The following is a 22,959-nucleotide window of genomic DNA, read 5'->3' as shown; positions in this document are numbered from 1 at the left end:
CGCTGCACCCAGCCCTGCCAGGATAACGACCACGCTCACAGGAACTGTTCGGAGGCTGAGGGCCCAGCTGTTGCTTCGTCTGAACTACGCCGCTGCACCCAGCCCTGCCAGGATAACGACCATGTCCGTGATATAGCCCCAGCGATCATGAGCTTCTAGGAACTACGCCGCTGCACCCAGCCCTGCCAGGATAACGACCATGTTCCCAGAGATCATCTGCGGCCATGTGCCTTTTGTGAACTACGCCGCTGCACCCGGCCCTGCCAGGATAACGACCATGTCCTCGGAGACACCAAAGCCACCGAACAGTTGCTCATCAGGTGCGAATAGAAGCCTTGCCGGTGCGATCCAGTTCCCAAAAGGAAGAGGGTCTAATTTTGTTCAAAGACCGAGTTCTCATGTTTCCAGCAACGCGATTGGCGTTGCTTCCTTTTCGGCGGCTGCGTCTGGGATTCTGCTTGCTGCTGATACTCGGTTCGCTTGAAGCTGCCTTTGCTTGTTGCTGGGAAAAAGAGTCGAGTCTTTGACGTTTGTGCCTATGCTCATCATTTTCATTACCATCACCATAAACATTATCATTAGCATTATCCTGTTCGTCATCACAGATTCGTCTTTTCTTCGGCATGCTCTTATCGTTTCCGGGGCCATCCGAACCTGCATCTGCATGTTGTTGGGTGGATGAGGCGAGACTTTGACGTTCGTGTCCCTGTTCATTAGTATTGTCGTGGGTTATAGGTCTCTTGGAGATACTGGAAGCACTTGGTTCTGCTTCTGGGTAACTTTGGAGAGAAGGTTTGAGCTTTTGACGTTTGTGCCTCCGCTCGCCATCATCACCATCATCATCATCATCATCATCACCGCATAGGGGTCTTTTCTTGGATATACTTTCATCATGCTGACGGGCAGAGTGAACATTTGATGTTGCAGTAGAATCGTCCAGCTTTTGACGTTTATGTGCTCGATTATTGTCATTGCTGGCTGGGTGGGATTCGCCGGTCACGCTTTCGTCGTTTGCCGAACGTGTACTGGGACTAGAAGCTTGGTTGGGTTCAAGGACGTGGACACTGTCATCGCTAAATCGTCGTCTCTTCCTAAGCCGAGTATTAGTATCCTAGTCTCCCAAGCATCCTAATGGCTATGCCATATAGTCTCCTTACCGCTGTGGGTTTTGTACTTGCTTCAGTCCGCCATGGTCTGGATCAGACGACGTACCCGAAAGCGTAGATTTCTGCTGTGTTGAAGGCCCCTCGCCTCCAGAACATAAAGCTCCCCTGGGAGCCTCCCTTGGCGCGGAGTCGGGGGCTGGGAAGTATGTGAAATTGCCATGGTAAATCACATTCCCGCTCTGATCACCGCTTAGTCCCACTTCTTCTTCCCAGTCGAGATCCGACAACTCGGGGAAGACTTCCCCTTGGTCAGTGTAATCCGCGCCCATGTGAGCTTCCTCGCCGCTCGGAACATTCTCAACTTTGTTTTCGCAAACCTCGTCCGCTTCCCACCCAAAGGCGACGCCCTTCAATAAGCGAACGAATTCCATCAAAGAGCCCGTTTGAGACGCCTTGCGCGCTTTTCTCCAAGCATCATCGCACGGGAAGTTGTCGTGATGATAGAGGGTGTGTCTTGTGGTTTCAGACATCAAATCCAACAGCTCTTGCCAGTCCCTTGCATTTCTTTCCTCAAAGATCTTCTCGTAATCACCCCGGTCTTTGGCGCTTTTTGCGATTTCTAGTGCGCGCTCGAAGTATTCTTCCTCTGGAAGAACAGGAATCCGGACAGTGTTGAATCGCTTCCAAAAATCGCCCCAAAGAAGCTCTGGGTCGCGCAAGTCCGGCTCGACTTGGTTATACCATGTGCGAAGCGTCCTGCGCATGTAGTACGGCGGTGCGTTTTCGAAAGGCGGCATGACGACTGCGCGTGCCTTTCGGCTCGTTCGCGTCTGGAGTAGGAAAAGAGGAGAAGGGGAGGAGAAGGAGGAGGAGGATGTCGTGATCGTCCTGGTCGCGGTCGCGTTTGCAGTCGGAGGAGAGGTTGGCAATTGCTGTGATGATGCGATATCAATGAATGAATTGAATGAAATGAATGGGTTTCCGTCAGCTCGCAGCTACAGTACCTCTAGAGCTGGAGAGGTAAGGTACGAGTTATGTCACCCGCACGTGACCGCACTTTGACGGCCGTTGGAACGTCTTGACAAGGGTACCCTTGAGCAACTTCCATATCCAGATGCTTACTACCTACCTACTACACGATCGTGCGTTCTCATGAGTGGTGGGATCATGGAGACAGAGAATCGAGAGACGAGAGGCGGAGATGTGCCTTTCAAGGCTACTAGTAGTATCGCAGGTAGCCACTCGTCTGACTGTTGATCCGCAAGAGAAGGCGGTTAAAGGAGTCGGACTTACCAGTATGTGAGCCACAGGTAGGTACGATCATGGTGTAAGCCAGGAACTCGGCCCGAAGGGAATTCTTCCGGATGCATCTCTTTACACCATAAGCGATCGCTTTCTGTGCTTTTGCCATTAGTACGAGGTAGCCCATATAAGCTTCAATTAAAGTGTAAGTCTAATCCCACGATTGATAGGTACTAAGATGACCCGATCCTCCTAAGAGGTAAGTTACCTTTAGTACCTACCTACCTACCTAGGTAGTAGGTAGTAATTCAGTTACACGCCATCTCGTTCACACAAGTACCATCACAGCCATTCTTTCGCCATCTTCCTCTCTTCACTATGGAGCCTATGATGTTTCCTTCATCATCACTCGGCCACTGTAGAGGACCTGGAAACACCTGAGTTAACCTTTGTTGCCAAAGTACCAAGGCATGAGACTGGGGTTAGTAGGTATCTACTTTTACTTCAGACAGACAAGCTGATATCATCACAAGCCATCCCAGCCCACTTCCATCACCCCGTCACATCGCTTAGGTCCCAACAACTTGAAAGCCTCTCGCCAAAATCAGCCGGATACCGCCGACGGAAACAGTTTCAAAGCGCAATGGGCGGCATAACAATGGGCATCCGATGCCTCTTTCAGAACACGGCGAACCTAAACACTCGTTTCGCTCCCTAACTTCAAACTCTCTCAATAAGCATCTCCACGTTGACGCCCATGATAACCAACCCATCAGATAGAAAGTCCCGTGGTTGCCCTACTGTTGGGGAACCACCCCCCCAATGGCGTCAAGCCATGCCAGTGCTTCGGCTTCGATGAACTCAAAGCCCGACATACGGCCAAGTACTTAAACCTGGCCGTTCCGCACGTCTAATTGCTGTTGATATTGTTTCCATCCGCAGCAATCGCATGCATCAACACCACTGACCTGTACCCCACGTCGCACTATTTCCAAGACTGTCACTTATAACAAGAAATAGGAGAGCTGCCACCCCCTTACAGCTTCCTATTCTAGTCTTTATATCATTACACAAGATCCATCGAACTACTATCCAGGTAAGAAATCCAGAGCGCTCACCATCAATATCCATAGCCTCCGGAGCATCAAGAGCATACATCACATCTAGAACATCTGAACCCTTTATTGACCGCTATACCAGGACTCGCTGTCTACCGCGCCATGTCCTCAATCACATCCGGCAATGCTTCTCGAGAGGCAGCACATTGGGACGGCCTGCCCAGAGAGATCCGGCTTCTCATCCTCAAGATTCTGATGGAAGACGACAGCGCCTGCAGACTGAGTTGCTTGGCTACAGTGTCTCGAGAGTGGCAAGCAGAGGTCGAGCGGTACAATTTTGGTCGACTCAGACTGACGCCAGCTCGTATCGTTGATTTTGGTTCCATGGCCTACCGCAGTCGGGCTCTCGTAAACCATATCTGGTTCTGCTTGGAACTCGAGGACTATGGCTGCTCCAAGTGCGCGCCTCCTAGCGGGAGAACAGTCGAAGATTGGAGTCATGCATATGCTGTCACCGATACATCCCACTGCCCCATCACCTCTGCGTTCGAGCATCTCTTCTCGGCTCTCAGCACCTGGGAACCCAACGGCGATCTGACACTCGATATCAGTGTCTACTCGCCTAGCGACTCCAAACATTGGTTCAAGTATTTGACCTTTCTGCCGGATACTCCTGCAGATTGGGGAAAGTGTGGTGCAGAGCAGACGGTATCAACCCAGGTCAGCGATGGGCATGGCTGGGTCTCTGGTGTCCGAGAGTCCACTCCGCCGAGGTCGGCTATCAACAAGATCTTCCATCCAGTTATGGATGATGGACCCTTTGATAGCGAGCTGTTGGAACTCCAATGGTGGGATCATCTTCCACCTATCCCGGCTGTTACTAGAGTGCTCCTTCGACAGCAGAACCGCCGGAGATGGAAGCCGGCATCGCTTGCACATATGTTTGCTCGTTTTCCCAGACTCCGGGAAGTCCACTATGAGCCTTGGAGACAATGGAACTCTATGCAGCACCACACAGATAGAGGTGAGTATCGCTGCTTACTTTACGTAGCCTGTCGGAGATGTTTTTATCTCTCAAGTGCTGTCTCGTCTGTGTAGATAGATTCTCCGTTGCTGATAATGGTCCTTATTTGTTCTCTAGATATCGAATATCTTCTCGAGTCTATACGCCATTATAACGAAAATCTCAAGAAACTTGTCATCTTTGAGAACTTCAATCAACAGTACGCGGCTACCATGCAGCGATTCATGCATGGGGTCGACACAAACGAATCTTACCCCATTCGCGATCCAAGCCCAGTCATCAGCCGGATCCTCGCAGCCACTAGCTTCGAACTGGAGCATCTTGCGGCATCCTTCATGGTAGATGCTCGGCATTTCCTGGACATTGAACCTTTTTGGGAGTGGCCAAACCTCACATCGCTTGCGCTTACTTCAAGGTTGCTCTCGCCAGGGGCAGACTCGGGCGAGATAGTCGCAATGCTTGAGAACGCGGCGGCAGCAGCGATGAATATGCCACAGCTAGAAACGATGGAGATTTGGAACGGCCGAAAGGGGCTGGCGGCGCTCTTTCAGTATCAGGTGTGCCGCAATAGACGGCAAGCCAGAATCACCTGGAGAGGCACATGGGCATTTACCATAGAACCATCTTTGGTCAAGGCTTGGGAAGCCCTGGTACATCAAAGCCATCCTGGCTGGGACCATGAGCTTGCTGTGGTCCAGGAACGGCTGGACGAAGATGTGATCAAGTCTCACGGCGATGCCATTCGCCACCTGATGCTTTCAAGTCAAGTCATTAGGCCTGTCTCACTGCAGCAGATTCAGATGGAACAGAAAGCCCTGGAAGGCGCGAGGACTGTGTGATTTATTGAATTAGAGGACAAGGACAAGGAGAGTGGCTACCAGCACCCTACCTTGAGTTGCTATCATCTTACTGCGTACCTAGTTAATAGCTATTACTACTGCTACTGCAAGACATGACTGAATAAGAGATTCCGCCTCTACCACTATCGCCGTGTTCTCCTGCCCTTACATGAGTATATGCGTTTATCAACATGTGGTGAAATAACGTAAAATAGCTAGAGAATCCTTACTAGAATTGTATCTCTCTCTCTCAATGATAAGGGGCTGTCATCAATATGTTACTGTATCGTGAGGCTCTCTGTCAGTGTCAATCCTTACCCAGATCTTGTCGTTCAATGACATGACACCTCTATCGTCAGCAGCTCTCATATGATGCGCCATGTATGCAGGCCAGTGGTGGAAAACTGCCAAGGAACCGTGGAGAGCGCCCTCCCTCTGCTGATGTGCATATATGTATTCAGCCGCACTCCTTCGGCCAGACCAGCAATGGCTTGATGGTGCCCCTTCACTTCTACATTGAGGAGGCATGTTTGAGGCTCATCATGCTGAGGTGGACACATGGAACGTTTGGCCGATAAAAAGAGCCAGCCTTGACAGGCGCAAGGTCACAAGTACCAGGCCTTGACACCCCCATTCCCTGGAGGTGAAAGTCGCCAGAGAGGGGCGTAGAGCGTTCCAGGGACCTTGCAGCCGCGGGGAGGCGGGCGCTGATTGGCTGCGGACAGATCCTGTTGTGACAGGGTCGCCCGCCGGACAAAGTACCCTGTACAAGCTACCTGTCAGCTGTGTCGATGGCCAGCTTCCAGTTGGCGCCTCTCTCAGCTCGGTCGGCCTTCAACACCATGACGTTTCCACCTCAACCGCAATCGGCCATCACCAGCTCTCCTCCTCCTCTCGCCCCCAAACCTCGGCCCAGCTGTGCGGCGCTCTCCCGGCAAGGCTAGACGCAGCAGCGGGCTGGAGATGTCGGCTCAGCCTTGTCCTGGCCGCCGCCTTGCACCCGCCTCGCGCTGAGACCAAAGGAACCCTTCACCACCATGGCCGACGGCTTCAGCAACATCCGAGTCTTTGTCCACTGGCGCGACCAGACCGTCTTCGCGGGCGAGGCGGTCCAATGCACCGTCACCTTCCGAAACATTGCCCCCGAGGCGAACCAGCTGCAACAACAACAGCAACAACAGCTGCTGCAGCAGCCCTTCTCCCCTCACCCGCACGGCCACTCCAGCTCTCAATCCCAGACGCAGACCCAGTCGGAGAGGCAGCGGCTTGCCTCGCCCATTCAGACCCGCAGCAAGGTCGCAGCATCGGCTAGAGGCCATCGACGAGCCGCCCTGTCGCTGAGCGTGCCCTCGCCGAGCGCGAGAAGCCGGCAGAGCTCGATCCAATGGCCTCAGCCCGCTGCTTCCGGCGACGCCCGCGGCCATGCGCACAAGCGATCCATATCCATTGTGTCCATTGGATCTACCACCAGCACCATCGACGAGCATTCGCAGTCGCCGCGCTTTGACAATTCTCCACGGGCGCAGCGGCACTCGCATAACCGCGCCAGCAGTCTGCAGATTGCGTCTCGCGGGCCGCCCACTATTCCCTCGACTCCTCAATCCGGTATGAACCTTTCCTGACGAGTAATTGAGATTTATTGTCCTCATGGACATCAATTGGCTGACTGTATCTGCTCTAGGCTCATTCTCACAAAGACCGTCCTCCTCACAAAGACCGTCGACCTCCCCCTTCAATGCTTCGTATCCCCCCGATCGATTTGGCCGCATACCCGTTCCGAGGAGCCCTCAGTCGTCCACTCTATCGGTTCAGCGCAGGTCCTCCAAGGCATTGGCCAGCCCCATGCCCGACTTTCGATTCCCCGCTGCACCCGCGCCCGACTCGGAAACGATTCCGAGTCCTCGAAAGGCTTCCGGCAATAGCATGCTGAGCCCGAGAACAGGTCCGGTCGACAGCAACCTCCCTATACGATCAAAGGAACAGCTCCCGCCTGTGCCCGACCGCCCGATCCTTACCGCCCGCATACTCTCCAGCACGAGCATGGCTGGGGGGACCCCTCGAAGCAGTGGTGAATTCTACTCTATCAGCAATAACTCGTCCGAGACATTGGCCTCGGAGTACGTAGCGCCACCTTTGACGAGAGGTTCCGGCAGACCATCGTATCCGCGCCGTGGCTCAGGCTTTTCTATGCACCAGTCAAGAACCGAGTCGCTGATGATGGGCTTCGCCCAAATCCAGGGCTCCTTCTCGCTGGATGGGTCCCTCATCAGCCTTGCGCCCTTTGAGCAAGTCAAGAAGAAAGCCGTTGTTGGCGGCCGAGGCGGCGGAGTGGTTGGCCTCGAGTCGGGACGTCGAGAGAATGGCCTCTTACGCGGCTTTGGCTGGGGCAGCATAAGCAATTCTCTAGGCGATTTTCTAGGCGGCGGAGAGTTGAGCACCATCAAGGAGATGCGTGGAGTTGCAAACTCAAAGGCCGTTCCCTTGCTCAGCACGCCCCAGTCGATCCTGTTCGTCGACCTGCAGCTGGCCCCTGGCGAGAGCCGATCGTTTGAGTACACTTTCAAGCTCCCGAAAGGCCTGCCTCCTACGCATAAAGGAAAGGCAATCAAGATATCATACAGCCTAGTAATCGGCACTCAGAGACCAGGAGGGGCTAGAGAGCAGCAGGTGCGCACGGTCGAGGTGCCGTTCCGTGTCCTTGGGAGCGTCAACAGCCACGGTGAGATCCTCGGACACGATCTCATGAACCCTTACATACTTCTTCGCGACGAGGCTCTGGTCAAGATGGTTGGGAAGCAGCAGAAGAGCCACAGAGAGCGCGAGACCCCCGGGGGATCTGCTGCCATGAGCGACTTTTTATCATACGTCGACAGCTTGACGAACCGACCCGGCGATAAGACTGGGGGGTCACTTCTGTCTCCAACAGCAACTCCGGATCTACGGCGGCTTTCATCGTCCAGCTTCGAGGAGACGACGTCGGCCAAAGAGGCGATTCGCCTCGCAATCATGAGGAGCACCCAGACAAGCCAAGGACAGCAGAGCGCCAGTCGCTTCGAGATTGCGCGCAACGGGCAGAGGGTCGGCGTGGTGATGCTGACGCGACCTGCCTACCGTTTGGGAGAGGTTGTGACAATGGTCATTGACTTTGCTGATGCCGACATTCCTTGCTACGCAGTCCATGCAACTTTGGAGTCATCCGAGAGGATAGACTCATCGCTGGCTCTGCGATCTGACTCGAGTATACACAGGGTAACGCGCAAGGTGTACGTTGCCTCTTCCGAGTCCACGCTCTTCACACGACGAATAGTCTTTACCCCTACGATACCCATCTCAGCCACGCCCGAATTCGTCACCAGCGCCATCAGCTTCGAATGGAAGATCCGCGTCGAGTTCGTCGTGCCGTCGTCGTCACAGGGCCACGATCCGGCCAAGGGGCAGCAAACTCCGTATCCCTTGCTGGAGCAGATTTCGAGGGACGACAAGGGGGGCTTGGTCCTCGTCGCTGTCGAGAACCTGTCGTGCGAGAGCTTTGATGTGCCCGTGCCTCTGCGCGTGTACGGAGCGGTTGGGACCGGGTTGGAGCGTTTGGAGAGGGACGAGGCGTCTGAGGAGGGGCTTGTTGTGTAGAGTAGAATTACAGTTTCGGCTGTGCTGGAAAGGGGATCTTGGATGATTTGATGGTGAAAGGGGCAGTTTTGCGAGCTTTGAAGTTGGGCCTCTTTGAGGAAATGTAACATACATGTTGAATGAGGAGATTATGCACATTGAGCTAATTACTACCATTCTGGTCAAGGATGACTGAGGTCTTCATATGCTCTCTCTACTCGCTGGCTATAGAGTTATCTCCATATCAAAAGGCTAGGCATAACATCACACTGTCCCAGTCAGAAGAATCAAGACCTACCAAGACAGAGCGCCCATTTCTCAGTCTATCTGCAAATGGCTCCACGGCAGGCAGGGAAAGAGAAAGAAAAAAAGAGAGAGAATGAAGAAGAAAAGGAGGCAAACTCGCAAAAAATGGCGGAACAGTCGAGTGGTCGTTTGCAACGGAACTCGAACGGGACGTCTTACCGTTCTATCTCGCTGCGAAGAGACCACTCGACTGTTCCGCCTGCTAGCTGTTGGAAAAGGGAAGGTAGTTTCTGGTTTATCAAGGGGTGCGTGTTTATGTGTGTGGCCTGGGTCTGGGTGGTCTCCGGCATGATGAGGAGGGAAGGAGCGTGCGTGATGGTGTGTGTGGTTCGTTGGAATGAAGGAAGGAGCGCTTCTGAAGAGCGTCTGACACAGTTCCCTCCACCTCTCTTCTGGTCTTCTCCCCCCTTTTCCCTCTGGTTGTAGTAGTTGAGGGGGGTATTGTAGAAGGCAAAAATCAGTCAGTAAGTCAGCCAGGAAGCGAAGAAAGAAGGATCGGTTTTTTTCCCTCTCTTTTTTCCCTTTCTTTTCTTTTCTTTCTTTCTTTCTTTCTTTCTTTCTTTCTTTCTTTCTTTCTTTCTTTCTTTCTTTCTTTCTTTCTTTCTTTCTTTCTTTCTTTCTTTCTTTCTTTCTTTCTTTCTTTCTTTCTTTCTTTTTGTTTTTTTGCTTTCTTTCTCCTCAGAGCAGACCTAACGTGAAAGGGACCCAAAAAGAATCTTAAAAAATAAAAAAAAAATTGGCAGAATGAATACGAGGGTTTCCGCCGTTGACAACGCTCGAACACGGCATCTTCCACGCCTTTGTGGGAGCCGATCGACGTATCAAGGTAGTACCTCGTCACGGCCACCAGCTCGACCATTCCACCAATGCTATTGGGAACAGGGACGGAGATTTCTGGCCTATATAGGTAGAGAGGGGGGGTGTGGCCTGCCTTGTCTGGTTTGGGCTCCGGTGAATTGGCAGGAGCGTAGCCGGGTGATTGGTTTTGCCTGGTCCGAGGGAGGGAGGAGCTGTTCTGTCTGGAAGGAGATCTGTAGCTTCCTTCCCGTTTTCGAGTGCAGCCCGAAATTGGGAAGAGCGGACTTGTGTTTGGAAGACAAGACGAGTCAAAAACCACAGAATCATGCTGTACAATCGAATCGATGCAGAGGAAACAGAGAAAAAAGATGCAAAAAAAAAAAAAAAAAAGGTGGACGGGACCGCAGAATCAGCTGCATCCGGCACTCGAACTCCCGCGTCTAAGGTCAGCACTCTCGCCTTTTGCAGCTGATACCACTCGATTATTCCACCAGCTTGTTGCTTGAATGGTGGTAGCAGTAACTTGGCCTATAAAGGACTGTGGCTCAGGCTGTTTGTTGCCTTTACGGTGCGAAGGGGGTCCGAGCGCAAACGATTTCGGTCTTTAGGATTTTCCTTTTGCCGTACCGATCCAGGAGAGAGAGGATTGTCGAGGCCTCGAGCTGAATTTGTGAGCAATCCGTGCCACAAAAGAGAACACAAAGAAAGGGAGAATACAGCAAAGGCCATTCAATGCTGTGATGAAGCAAGAGAAGGACCTCGAAGGAAAAGGCACACACAAAAAAAAGAAAGAAAAAAAAAAAAAGGAAAGGCGGAAGCAGCCGGTGATTGAATCGTCGCCTTCATCGGCTGGGCCCTGCCTCCGACGAGTCTCAATCCACTCGACTGTTCCGCGGGAAAATAGAAGAATAACCTGGCTTATAAAGGGCACTGCCCGGGCCGAGCGTTTCGGTAGGTACGCAACGAAAGAGCATGAGGATCTCGAGGCTCTTATTGGTGGTAATCGAACAGGCATATCGAAGGCATCTAGGATCGATCAATATCTGGCAGACTCCATGCAATTGCGAAGAAATGCAAAGGACGTGAAGAAAAGCAGGAAGGAGAAGGGCAGTACTGCCGCTCTCTGCCTCCAATATCATCCGGCACTGCTCGACTGTTTTGCGATACACGGCAAGACTCTCTCGGAGGGGGCGAGGACGTGGATGTGAGCTTTCTGAACTACAGAGACCTCCCGCACCACAGAACATGACCGCAACACAAGATACCGAAAGAAATCGATCGCCAGTAGATCTGATAAAGAGTATCATTATCTCGTCCGAAAGAAGAAAAAAAACAACAAGAAAAAAAACATACAAAAAAAAAGAGAAAGCGGAAACAACCGGTGATTGAATCGTCGCCTTCCTCGGCGGGCCCTGCCTCCAACGAGTCTCAATCCACTCGACTGTTTCCGCGATTGTCACTGCCGCTCTTTTGGTTTATATAGGGACGTGCCCGGGCCTGTCGTTTGGTGCGAGGAAATCGTAGCGCTCGAGGTTGGACGTTGTCGGCGGGCGGCAGCGCTGTATTTATAGTTCCACAGAGGATGCGCTACAGCCCAGGGGTGCGACCCCACTGAATGCACGACCCAGTTCGCTAAACACGGGCGACCCACAGCAAAGACCGCGCTACCTCGTCAAGCTCGTGGAATGGAGCTGATGGAGTTCTTTGATGGTGTCACTCCACCTTTGGTTGCAATTAGATACAAGTACTATCACCAACTTGAACTTAAGTTCTACTGGATCACGTCTTCCCTAGGTAGGTATCTACATGTATTTTCCCCTCTCCTCCTCATCCTCCACCAGCACCATGCAAAATGCTCAAGATCCCAAACCCATTTGCCGGCCTGCACTCTTCCGGTTCTGTCGGAAATACTCGGCGCTCCTAAGAAAAGCCGCAGCTTCTGCATCTCCTCCTCATCCCTCCCCTCCTCCACGACACGATCCATCCTCCCGTCGTCAAACGCAATTCCCCTCCAAAACAGAATCCCCAGCTTCCGCGCCGCTTCCACCCCTTGTATCTGTCCTGTACTCATCTGCCTCTGTCTCGTCAAAGACAGAAACTCGCACCAGAAGAGCTGGCGCAGCTCTCGGTGGTCCGAGTAGTACTCAAACTTCTGAGAAGCATCGACAACCTCTCCGAGGACTTCCTCGATGCCATAGAGAGCCATGCCAAAGGGCAGCCACTCTGCTTCAGCCCAGTCAATGAGGCCTGTGAGACGGCCTGTCCTTGGGTTGACGAGAATGTTTGCCGGGAGGAGGTCGCCGTGGGTGAGACACCAGTCGGATGACTGAATGCTGAGGAATTGGCTCTGCGCCTCTGTGACGTGTCTTTGGAGATCTGTGTCTTTGGAGGGCAGGCCGCTCAGGAGGTTCAGCCGCCATTGCATCGACTCGCCAATCCGTCCCTTGGGGAGATCTTCTCGGAAAGGCTGCCTTGCACGGAACCCGAGAGCAAACACCTTGGCCAGTCCGCGCATTAACCTCCTCTTGTACATGCTATCCTCTGCTTTGACCACCCGCTCCTTCATCTTATCTTGTCTCCTGCTTCGAAACTCTGATAGTGGGATTCCCGGGACTCTTTTATGCAGATAGACATGCATAACTGGTAGATCAACATTCTCGTCAAGGCGCTGAAGGGGGATACCCTGGATCTCGCCCAGATACGTCGTCGTCGGAGCATAGCTGCCGTAGATGGCCTTGGCCTCTCGGCAAGTGTCTATATTCAACATGAACGCCTCGGGCCGAAACTGCAGCAGATAGCTTCTTGATAGGCTCAGCGTATAGGAGCAATAGCCCTGCGTCTGCAAAGGCATCGGTTCTACGCCGGGGAATTGCCCACGAGCATATTCATCGCACACCTCTCTGGTCTTTCCATCGAATCCGTTGCGAGTAAAAAATGCTTCTATGTCCCCGTCGTTACCAGGACGGATCTCGACATTAGCTGTATAGCTGCCGCTCTTATTGGTGCTGCTGCCCCAGGCCATGATACCAGCGACGACTTGTATCAGTCAAAAGCACTGATGCCTATCATGTTGTATGGACGTGATATGCGACACGAGTTACCCGCTGGAAGGACCAGATATTGTAGAATACCTAGTCTTGGGCAGATGAGGACAGACGGAAGAAGGCCAAGGCAGCCCTTATAAGCAGAGGAGAGTAAATGACAGCTCGGATTTCAAAGGAATCGCTAACCCAAAGACACGCCCCCCGCAGCCATTTGATGGCTGTTCCAGACCTGCACATGACGCTGCCCCTCTCGAATCCTTGGAGTGCGGCTGAACATCATGCCTCTTACCTATTGACTCATCTTCAGGCCAATGAAGTAGAGAGCTAAGCAATTGCCCCCTATAAGCGAGCAAAGCGGCGCTTCTCTCCATTCACCAAAAGTCCATCCATCAAAAACTGAAGGCCTGTTACTACTCTTCGCTTTCGGAGTTGCCAATCTCACGTGCCCGTCAATATGTCGCCGTGAGTCTCTGGACGAGATAATCGCCGCTGTTGATCCCGGTATACTTCTTCTCCTGCTCAGTGGCATACGTTCCCGGCAGCACCTCAATCAGGTCCTTGAAGTTGGGGTTGCAAAAGTAGCTGCCTCTCTCCCGCGTTAGACTGCGAACACATTTGTCAAGCTGGCCTTTTTGCTGCAATCATGAGAACTTACGCAATGCTATATCGCGAAGGATACGTTTCGCCCTCCCGCCTCGGCGGTTCAACCACTCTGTGGATCGTGCTCTTGATCGTATCATTGCTCCATCTCGCCAACAAGTCGCCGGCGTTGACGACGATGGTCCCTTCGATGGGAGTTGCATCGACAAACGTTCCGTTGGGGCTCTTCACCTGAAGACCGCCCCGGTCATCTTGGAAAAGAAGAGTGATGGATCCGTAGTCCTATAATACCGACTGTTCGTCAGGAGGAAAACGCCATATGTAACACAATAAATGTATGAAACTATCGCTTACGCTGTGCTCTCCGGCACGAACCTGCCCGGGAGTGTTGAAAACATCCGACTTGACCTCCGGATAATGCAGCAGCCGCAAGTTGTTATCACCAACATCAACAAACCGATCAAAGAAGCTCTCCTCGAACCCCATGCCCATCGCGATAGCCCGCATGACCTGCACATGCAACGCCTTGCACTGCTCAAAAAAGCTCAACATGTCCGCCCTGAAGCCCACGATGGATGAGCCCTCTTCGCTAGGCCAGTTGTTCGGATGCCCTTCTTCGTCGTCGCGGCCAATTTCAAGGCTTTCCTTTAGATCCGGCACCGCGCTGCGCACCTTTTCCACCTCGGCGTTGTCCTTGAGCAGCGAGACTTTTTCTCGCCCGTGAGCGACGTAGCCGCGGTTGGCCTGCGGAGTCGTCCATTCCAGTGCTGCTTTCTTCTCCAGCGGTTGCGCGAAGAAGTTTGCCGACATGTTGAACGTGTGCTTGACGGTTTCCTGGGAGATGGGGTGGTTCTTGAGGTAGATGAAGCCGGCGTCTTGGAAGCCGTTGAGGATGGCATCGGCTGTCTCTTGGCGAGTAAGAGCATTGCCATTTAGGAATTTAGAAAAGTCGATGAGCTGAAAGAAAAAACATGAGTATTGTCATTGACATGGCGTCGTATCTTTTTCACCAGCACGTCAGGATCACTCACGGGGATGAAGAGCCCATCTTTGCTCACTGCCGCGTCAGTCGCCATTGTGCCTTCGATAAGGAGGTAGAGTGCTCGATTCACATGTGCAGAGTAGTAGTCCTGTTAAAAAACGCAGCGTTGGGTAATACATCTTGCCCTCGTATTTATAGGTATAATTGGGTAGCGGAACTAGAGCAAGCTACAGATATACTACCCATTCCAATGCAACCTCTTATTTGCTTCAGTCGTCGGCGGCGCTGTAAGTCTCGCGGGATAGCGCGGGCGCTGGCAGACAATCTCGAGCCGCCACCAGCAAGAGCTTCTCCCACCTTCAACAGATGGCGTTTCGCTGTATTAGAGCCGAAGCTTGAGGCCGCGATAAGCTGGGCCAAGAGACGGCAGCTAGTCGGCCTAGTCCGGGGTGTAATGCATGGGATGGCTGATCTGCTCGACTCTGACTGGTTGCAACAGGCTGATTATCGCGGTGGAGAGTCGAAAATCGTGCGGGGCCATGATCGTTGATGTGCCGTGCCCCTCTTCAAGATACAGTATTGAGCATGAAACGTATCTGTTGTATCATGTCTGTATCTCAGTGTAACACGCCTGGCGCTGACGAGGTCGTTCGGCGACTCCATGGGCGGCGGAAAGCCACTCAAGGGCTATTGCCGCTTCCCCGCAGTACTCCCGCGTGCGTGCTTGTTCAGACGAGTCGATGAGCTCGTGTCGACGTGAGATCTTCTCTTCGTAACCATCGTGAAGGAACAACTCGCCTTTCCCGGCTGGTGACATGGCAGCCTCCAAGTTACGCGTTGTGGACATCCACACGCACATGTATCCGCCATCATACATCAAGATACTCGAAGCCCGTACCACGATCCCTCTCGTCCGCACGTTTCCGCAGACACCAGAGCCGCGCCTGATACTCCTCGAAGCCGAAGGCAAAGCACTCGAGGAGGCCACCAATGATCCTACAGCCAAGCCTCCTGGGCGGCCGCTCACCTCTCACTTTGCATCACTCGCTCAGAAGATCCATTTCATGGACACCCATGGCATTGACATTTCGGTGATATCCCTCGCCAATCCATGGCTCGACTTCCTCAGCGCTTCTGAATCGGGAGAGATTGGCGAGTCCGTCAACCAAGAGTTTTCGCGCATGTGTGGCGAGCATCCTGGACGCTTGTTCTTCTTTGCGGCATTGCCCCTGACTGCGCCTCTGGACACGTTGCTCGCCGCGATTTCCCACGTGCAGAGTCTTCAATACTGCAGAGGCATCATCCTCGGCACCTCGGGTTTGGGCAAAGGGCTTGACGATCCCGCTTTACTGCCGATATTCGAGGCGTTGGCGGCGGCCAACCTGACCATATTCCTGCATCCACACTATGGACTGCCCAACGAGGTTTGGGGGCCTAGAGCCAGCGCAGAGTACGGCCACGTTTTGCCACTCGCCTTGGGCTTCCCCATGGAAACCACCATTGCAGTCACGCGGATGTACCTGTCCGGCGTGTTTGATCAAGTGCGGGATCTGAGAATGATCCTGGCCCACAGCGGGGGGACTCTGCCCTTTCTAGCAGGCAGGATCGAAAGCTGCATCATGCACGATGGACAGCTGGTTAGGGAGGGCAAAGCTGGCAAGGGTCGCCGAACAATCTGGCAGGTTTTGAAGGAGCAAATCTACCTCGACGCCGTCATTTATTCCGAGGTTGGGCTCAAGGCAGCGATAGACGCTAGCGGTGCTGACAGGTTGATGTTTGGAACTGACCATCCCTTCTTCCCCCCTCTTGAGAGTGATGAGCAAGGAGAGTGGGAGAGCGTGAGCTTGAACGCCGACGCGGTGACCATTGCTGTTGGCGAAGGTTCGGAACAGGCAAAGGCAATCATGGGGGGCAACGCGATAAGCATCCTTCGACTGGATCAAAAAGACGCTTGAAGACCGCGGAGCCTGCCGTCCTCGAGTGGTGACGCTAGACGGTGGATAGATGTGGTAGATAGCGAACATGGGTTGATATGACGTGGTGACGTCGACTATTCTCGTTGCATGCGGGTGATTAGACGGCTGTCGTGTCCTGCTGAAACTTCATCTCCGCCTCATGAATGCGCTGTCGCGCCTCAATCATCTTCTTCTCGGCATCTTCGAGCTCCTGGCTGTCCGTCACATCAAGCTTCTGTAGGTTCCTCACTGCTTGAACGGCCCGCAGCTTGTCGCAAACCAGTTCCCAGTACTTCTTCTTAACCGCACCGACATCTACAACGTAATCGCCAGGAACGAGAACGGTGCCGTTGGCAGGCCCGGGCGGCTTTTTGATACCACCTGTGGCCTTGAGTGACTTCTTGACCTGCTTCCTCCTTGCCTTGTCCTCTTTCCTCTCCTTTAGTCGTCGCCTGGCCTCGGCTATGTCCTCCAATTTCTGCGCCGCCTCAGCCGCTGCCTCAGCCGCCTCAGCCTGCCGTCTCTTCTCTTCGTCGTGCATGCGCTGCGCTTCTGCCAGCCGCTCTCGTTCCTTGGCTAGCTTCTCCTGGTCCCGCTGCTGCTGCTCTTGCATCCGCTGTCTGTGGGCATTTTCGCGGGCCTCGAGGTCATCGGCGAACCTTTGGTGCTCCTTGTCCATCGCCTCGCGCTCTTGTTTGCGCAGCAGCTTGGCCTTGAGAGACTGGTCGTAAGCCGCACGCGCATTGGGATCGGACAGGATATCCCTGGCCCTCTCGAATAGCTCCCATTTTGCTGCATCGAACTTTTCACGCGCCTTGTCGGGATGGTAGTTCAGAGACGCTTTTCTCCAAGCTCGGTGGACATCTTCCTTGGGCGTGAGGGCATCCACGCCGAGGAGCTCGTAGAGGTCGATGTTTTTGTCTGCATATTCATTTGCGAACCGTAAAAGGTCCGCCTTGTCGTCGCTCATTGTGAGAGTCTGCCGAGTTCTTTCAGGTTCTAGAGGGCGATGGGTCCTGCGTAGTTATTGCGGACGCGTCACTGATGATGATAAAGAAGTCAAGAGTAGTCAGAAGATATGTAGAGAAGAAGAAAAAAGAGAATATGGCGAAGTGAGCAGGACCTTTGAAATTTGATGTGGGTTGAAAGAGTGCCTGCCTGATGACTGTCAGGATTGATCTATGAGTGACCGAATTCTAGTCGCGCCTTCCGCGCTTTGCCAGTCAGCGTTCGATGCGCTATCACGTGACGTTTTGAGCTTTAGGTGCAGGTACCTAAGTAGGTACTCAAGGTACCTTGAATTTTGCCACCCCAATCATGAGCAACTTCAATATCATCAAGCTTCACTCAACATGCTGCCATTGTCAATCGCAATTCAAATCTATATACTGAACACCTAAACTTCATGGCTTCAAATGCCACCCAGATACATTGATTTGTCACAGAAAGCTGCGCTGCTTAGACACCATTCTTTCTGCTTCTCAGCGCTGGAATCTTGTTCCCCTGCCAGTCGATATCCTGGGTCTCGGCGAATAAGTAAACGTTTGGTGTGCCCTCTGTCAACTGAAGAAGATACCGCTCGAATGGCCCCAATGGCTCTTCCACCATGATTCTCTGCTTAGGATCCGTGGGCGCAGCGCCCTGCGGTCCAGCATACTCCCATATCCATCTTCCGCTCTCCTGCTTGTCGACTCCAGACTCATCCGGAGGACCCTGCCACCAGCTCGGATCATGCGGGATCGGATCCTTGAACGTTTCGTTGGTGTGCTTCAACTGCCAATTGGCCAGTGATGGGCAGGTCCAAACGGCCTTGTCGTCCAAGCCAAGCCCCTTGCAAGCCAGCCGAACTCTGGCTGAGCTATGGATGCGCTCGTTGGTGTCTTGCAGAAAGATGCCGGTTTCGCGGTCAGTCTTTGGGTCTGTTCGCTTATACAAACCGGGCGTCCTGTTCTCGAAGCCTGAGAGCTTGTATATGAAGTCGCCGGCCTTGTTGATGGATCCGAGTGCCCACGGCCGGACTGGTTGATTTTCCTTGTAGATGGGTTCGACGGCCCATTCCAGGCCCTTCTTTGCGGGTTTCAGGCTCTTATAGTAACTGACGGTCTTATGTGCGACTCTCTCAAGACAGGACAGGTCAAACTCGACTCCCACAGATGCCATCTGGTCCATCATCCCTATATGCACAAGCGTCAGTCTCTGATTCGAGACGCATCCTCATTGATGCTGCGTGGCACGATGGACCACTTACAGGCAAGTGAAGCGTCGGCGGCTTCTTGGTCCGGCCATCCACCGCCGCAGTTGGCATGATTGCCTGGGAACCAAACCTGTCGGAGGTCGGTCGTCAACCTGTTCTCTGGGAGCCGCTCCCAGACTGCTGGGGTAAATGGAGCACGAGTCTCATCCAGGGCAAGTGCCTGAAAGGCATGCTCGATGCGATCCGAAAGCGACGTGTCATGCCACTTATATGTGCTGTGGGTGTTAGCTTTCTGCGATGGCACCCAGTCGGATCAAGACAAAGGGGGTAGACTTATTCTTCATTTGATGGGTGGATGCCAATCTTGTCCAGCCACGAAACCTTGGGGATGCCTAGGCTGCCAACGGTGTCCCAAACGCAGACGGCCTTGATCTTGATCAGCTCACCGTTTTCCTGGTACACACGAGTGTAGCCCAGCTTCTCGAGTCTCGTTCGATATTCGTCTGCCGCATTTGGTCCCTTGGGCTTATTGGGGAACGGCTGTCCCGGGAACTCGTCTTCGTACTTGTCATTGTTCCAGTTCTCCATGTCCTTGAAGATGGGATAGAAGTATTCCAGGCCTTCTCGAGTGAGAAGGCCAAGGGTACCGACCATGCCCGCCACCGACCGAGCTGTGAAGGCGCCTCGGGAGAAGCCAACGAGGAAGATCTCGTCGCCGTCCATATGGTTCGCGCAGAGGTAGGAGTACGCTTCGCGGACTCGCTGCATGCCATGTCAGCCCGTCCTGCCTTTAAGATCATGCTACGACTACCTATGAATGACAGGAAAAGGTGCAGCAGCTCTTACTTCAGAAAGGCCCAGGCCAAATGCACCACCAGTGAGGTGATCAATGACATTACTGCCAGTACCAACTCCGGACTCGTACGACATCACTTGCAGCGTGCCATCATCGCAACGCCGCTTGAAGCAGCGGCTGATTCGGGTGACGTTTGAGGGCACTTGAAGCGTCGGCTGAGGGTGCTCGAGAGTTGGCTCTTGATAGCCGTTGTCGCTATTCATCCACGTGCCATCGCAACAGACAATGAGACGCTTGCTGACAGGAGGCTGGGAACCCATGAGTGCAGATGCGGGAAATCAATGATGTGTTGTCGTTATGGGTGGGATTGCGTGAGCGATGCGAAACAATGAGAGGCAACACGCAAGACGACATGGACGAAACGCCGACTTATACAAACGTCTCCATGTGAGGCTGCCTCCCCGCAAAGCCCAGGACTCTGGATCACCTCCGCTGGGTTACATCCGTGAGCAAACATCGAGGAGCACCCATTGGTGGTGGAAGGGGCATGACCACGGCCTCACAACAAGCGCCATGATGGTGTGCAACCCATGAGGTGGTCAGCGACGGCCCGTGGATTCAGGCTCAGTCCTTTTACTTTGGAGCCTTCTCCGCGCTCCATGCACTTTAGCACCTCCAGAAGACTACTCATGACCACAGCTGACGGGTCGCAAAAGCCAGGGGCCGGAGCCAAAGAACCAAGGCCCTTATTTTGACGTCAACCAACCATGTGATCCCATCACGACCTCCCCCAGCAAAGAGAGACAGGCTGCTACCAACTTTTTCAGCTGCGAGCCGTTGTGGAGCGCATCTCTCAGCCCTACCGCTGCGCACTTGTAGGGAAGCGAATCCTACGTGATGAGACTACATACTACTCCGCAGCTGCAGTACTGTACTAGTATTATGCTCTTGGTCGCCAAACGGCTATGCTGACGGTTGTTGAATTAAACGATCCAACTACGTTTGCGTCAGAATGGCTCATTCTTGTCTCGGATGCAGATTCCGCCTTCCAGATAGCCTCGCAACTCACTCCTTGCAGGAGGTTGGATGGGCGGCGCGTCATTGAAAGGATTCTAGACCTGGCTGACGCAGTATGATTGAGTTGACAAGAGAGTGCTGACTGCATGGCCCAAGCCTTGCTGCACAATGCGTCGGTTCGTTGGAAACGAGATTCAGGCGCAGCCAATGTGGCTTGGTGTCCTTGGTATGGCAATCGCGAAGGGTTCATTCGCCGTCATCTCACATGTTCGTCTGGCAAATAACTGACGAGAATGATGCTGAACGTAGACAGCCTCGATCATAGTAGCCCTTTTATGCACAACAGGGGAGGGTATTGGTTTGCCGTCTAGATATCGTACATGTTCTGTTCGCCCATCATACACACACACACACTCACACACACTGAAAACCATACAAACGTCCTCCGATAAGAGTATTGTATACAACGACCAAACGTCCCATCATCGCTGCTGTCCGTCTATGCTCCGCCTCAGCCACTCGGGCACAAACGCCTTGACCTTGACGCCGCTCTTGTTGTCCTCCTCCCCCCACTCCAGCTCAAACTCGTCGCCGTCGCGAAACGTCGCGGCCGCCTGCTCCCCCGGCAGCACCACGTCCGTCATGATCTCGAGGCGGCACAGCCCCAGCCCGATGTTGCCCACGCCGCGGAGCCACTTGCCGGCGCTGCGGCCGCGCTTGCCGGACCGCCCGATGCTGGTCTCGGCGGGGATCATGTCGGCGGTCAGGGCCTCGGGGCTGCCCCCGGCCTCCGGGTCCGGGTCCGGGTCGTAGACGAGGCTCGGGGGCGCCGCCTTGGCGCGGTCGTAGATGGCGCAGGGCAGGATGCGCTTGCGCACAACGCCGCGGTGCTTGGTGCGGATGGTGAGCTCCTGGCCGACGTAGCAGCCCTTGTGGAAGTCGATGCCGTTCATGTGCTCCATGTTGCTCTCGAGCGGCAGGGCCTGCTCGCGCAGGATCTCGTCCTGGCCCTCGGGCACGCCGTGGAGGTACCGGCGGATCGTGTAGGCGTCTTCCGTGGCGCGCTCGACGTCGACTTCGGGCGGCTTGTGGCCCGCGAGCTGGATGATGCGGTGGCCTAGCCCGGGGGCGCGAGGGTCTCGGAAGACGATTCTTGACGGGTCGGCCGCGGGCATGTCGAGGGTTGTCGAGTTGGGCGTGTCGTTCCATGCGTGCCACACGGACATCTCGGCCGGGTCGATGGCTCGGAAGGCGACTTTTGCTCGCAGCTTGTAGCGCTTGATGTACTTCAGCAGCGCGTTGATCTGCGCCGCATCTACCTCGACCAAGAAGCCGTCGTCTCCCGCCGCCTGCGCCGAGCCGCCCGGCGCGCAGCCTCGGACCGGATAGATGAAGACATCGTGCAGCACCCGCCCCGTCGCGTTGAGAAACGCCGTGTAGAAGGGATCCGTCCGGGGCTCGCCCTTGCTCGAGACGACGTTTGCGGTGATGATGCCCTGCAGGAACTTGGCGGCGTCGGGGCCGGTCACGGAGAGCAGCTGTCTCGAGGCGAGGGGCGCGATGCCCGAGGCTGGCGGACGAGGCGGTGATGGGAGAGAGCTTGAGAAGTGGCGCCGGGGAAGATTGCAGGTGCGGCAGATGCGGTTGGGGGACAGCTCGTGTAGAGGACGCCGTGAGAGGCTTCGCATTACCGGCGTCGAGGCCATCGAGGGGTGAGGATGTTTGCTGGTGTCGCGGGGTTCTCGACAGGGAGCGGATTGAATCGCACGAGATGTTACTGTGTGATTGTAGGCAGCTTGCAGGAAGCTTGGAGAAGAGAGCTGTCGGCGAAAAGAGGGCGAGCTTTGGCGGCGGATGACGCAGCGAATGGGATATTCGGAGAAACGAATCAACAGAGGCGGAAAAGAAAGCAGCTGTGATCCGATGGTGGGGTTGCTGGTGGTTGGTTCTTTGGTGGGGGGAGTCCGGCTTGGGCCGAATAGAGCCGCCTCTTACAACAGCATAAGTTGACAAGGTACAATGCTCTACTCATACATGGTCTTTGAACAATAAAATACGCCAATGTGATTTCGTGGCAGTCATTGAAGCCCAGACGTGGTTTTATATATGCCACAGTTATCTCTGCGCGTCTATACAGTGAATCCGTGGTTGGCTAAATCACACTCGGGTATCAGCCTGTTAGAAGGCTCCCCGATCCGAACATATACATAAGACGGTCCTCGCACAACGCAATAAAGGGCAATTCACGGGCGACCAAACTTACATGTAACTCCCTTTTGATGGACTAGTTCAATGAACACTATACAACTCGAATGATGGTTATTTCATCAAGTCAGTATCAGAACTCTAGAGTGACTTGTACTTCTTCACATAGGTATGAAAACAACATGAA

The 22,959-nt window shown here is 53.9% G+C and overlaps 9 protein-coding genes across 9 annotated transcripts; 3 read left to right on the top strand and 6 right to left on the bottom strand.

The window, feature by feature from the left end:
* Positions 1-396: 396 nt before the first annotated feature.
* Positions 397-2,430, bottom strand: TRIREDRAFT_105026 (uncharacterized protein; the record flags this gene model as incomplete). Its single annotated transcript, XM_006963207.1, has 5 exons — positions 397-536; positions 655-1,091; positions 1,158-2,038; positions 2,240-2,322; positions 2,400-2,430. The coding sequence occupies 5 exons, from the start codon at positions 2,428-2,430 to the stop codon at positions 397-399; spliced, it is 1,572 nt and encodes a 523-aa protein (XP_006963269.1).
* Positions 2,431-3,790: 1,360 nt separating this feature from the next.
* On the top strand, positions 3,791-5,269 carry TRIREDRAFT_57776 (uncharacterized protein; the record flags this gene model as incomplete). Its single annotated transcript, XM_006963392.1, has 2 exons — positions 3,791-4,430; positions 4,548-5,269. The coding sequence occupies 2 exons, from the start codon at positions 3,791-3,793 to the stop codon at positions 5,267-5,269; spliced, it is 1,362 nt and encodes a 453-aa protein (XP_006963454.1).
* A 905-nt stretch (positions 5,270-6,174) lies between these two features.
* On the top strand, positions 6,175-8,910 carry TRIREDRAFT_76037 (uncharacterized protein). The gene is made up of 3 exons (XM_006963391.1): positions 6,175-6,390; positions 6,829-6,833; positions 6,967-8,910. The coding sequence occupies exons 1-3, from the start codon at positions 6,307-6,309 to the stop codon at positions 8,894-8,896; spliced, it is 2,019 nt and encodes a 672-aa protein (XP_006963453.1). The 5' UTR covers positions 6,175-6,306; the 3' UTR covers positions 8,897-8,910.
* Positions 8,911-11,750: 2,840 nt separating this feature from the next.
* Positions 11,751-13,110, bottom strand: TRIREDRAFT_120774 (uncharacterized protein; the record flags this gene model as incomplete). Its single annotated transcript, XM_006963206.1, has 1 exon — positions 11,751-13,110. The coding sequence occupies exon 1, from the start codon at positions 12,999-13,001 to the stop codon at positions 11,751-11,753; it is 1,251 nt and encodes a 416-aa protein (XP_006963268.1). The 5' UTR covers positions 13,002-13,110.
* A 362-nt stretch (positions 13,111-13,472) lies between these two features.
* TRIREDRAFT_76034 (uncharacterized protein) lies at positions 13,473-14,716 on the bottom strand (the record flags this gene model as incomplete). The annotated part of the gene is made up of 4 exons (XM_006963205.1): positions 14,655-14,716; positions 13,978-14,580; positions 13,679-13,905; positions 13,473-13,605 (listed from the first exon to the last, which is right to left on the bottom strand). Exons 1-4 carry the CDS (start codon positions 14,697-14,699, stop codon positions 13,473-13,475), a joined length of 1,008 nt encoding a protein of 335 aa, XP_006963267.1. The 5' UTR covers positions 14,700-14,716.
* Positions 14,717-15,420: 704 nt separating this feature from the next.
* Positions 15,421-16,560, top strand: TRIREDRAFT_57524 (uncharacterized protein; the record flags this gene model as incomplete). The annotated part of the gene is made up of 1 exon (XM_006963390.1): positions 15,421-16,560. The coding sequence occupies one exon, from the start codon at positions 15,421-15,423 to the stop codon at positions 16,558-16,560; it is 1,140 nt and encodes a 379-aa protein (XP_006963452.1).
* A 118-nt stretch (positions 16,561-16,678) lies between these two features.
* Positions 16,679-17,530, bottom strand: TRIREDRAFT_105019 (uncharacterized protein; the record flags this gene model as incomplete). The annotated part of the gene is made up of 1 exon (XM_006963204.1): positions 16,679-17,530. The coding sequence occupies one exon, from the start codon at positions 17,528-17,530 to the stop codon at positions 16,679-16,681; it is 852 nt and encodes a 283-aa protein (XP_006963266.1).
* Positions 17,531-18,018: 488 nt separating this feature from the next.
* On the bottom strand, positions 18,019-19,870 carry TRIREDRAFT_57558 (uncharacterized protein; the record flags this gene model as incomplete). Its single annotated transcript, XM_006963203.1, has 4 exons — positions 18,019-18,734; positions 18,809-19,029; positions 19,131-19,516; positions 19,601-19,870. The coding sequence occupies 4 exons, from the start codon at positions 19,868-19,870 to the stop codon at positions 18,019-18,021; spliced, it is 1,593 nt and encodes a 530-aa protein (XP_006963265.1).
* A 1,179-nt stretch (positions 19,871-21,049) lies between these two features.
* On the bottom strand, positions 21,050-22,255 carry TRIREDRAFT_57357 (uncharacterized protein; the record flags this gene model as incomplete). Its single annotated transcript, XM_006963202.1, has 1 exon — positions 21,050-22,255. One exon carries the CDS (start codon positions 22,253-22,255, stop codon positions 21,050-21,052), a length of 1,206 nt encoding a protein of 401 aa, XP_006963264.1.
* Between the last annotated feature and the right edge of the window lie 704 nt (positions 22,256-22,959).

The sequence above is a fragment of the Trichoderma reesei genome (assembly GCF_000167675.1).
Source record: "Trichoderma reesei QM6a unplaced genomic scaffold TRIREscaffold_4, whole genome shotgun sequence".
NCBI classification, from domain to species: domain Eukaryota; kingdom Fungi; phylum Ascomycota; class Sordariomycetes; order Hypocreales; family Hypocreaceae; genus Trichoderma; species Trichoderma reesei.
This window is presented reverse-complemented; position numbering and strand designations above follow the sequence as displayed.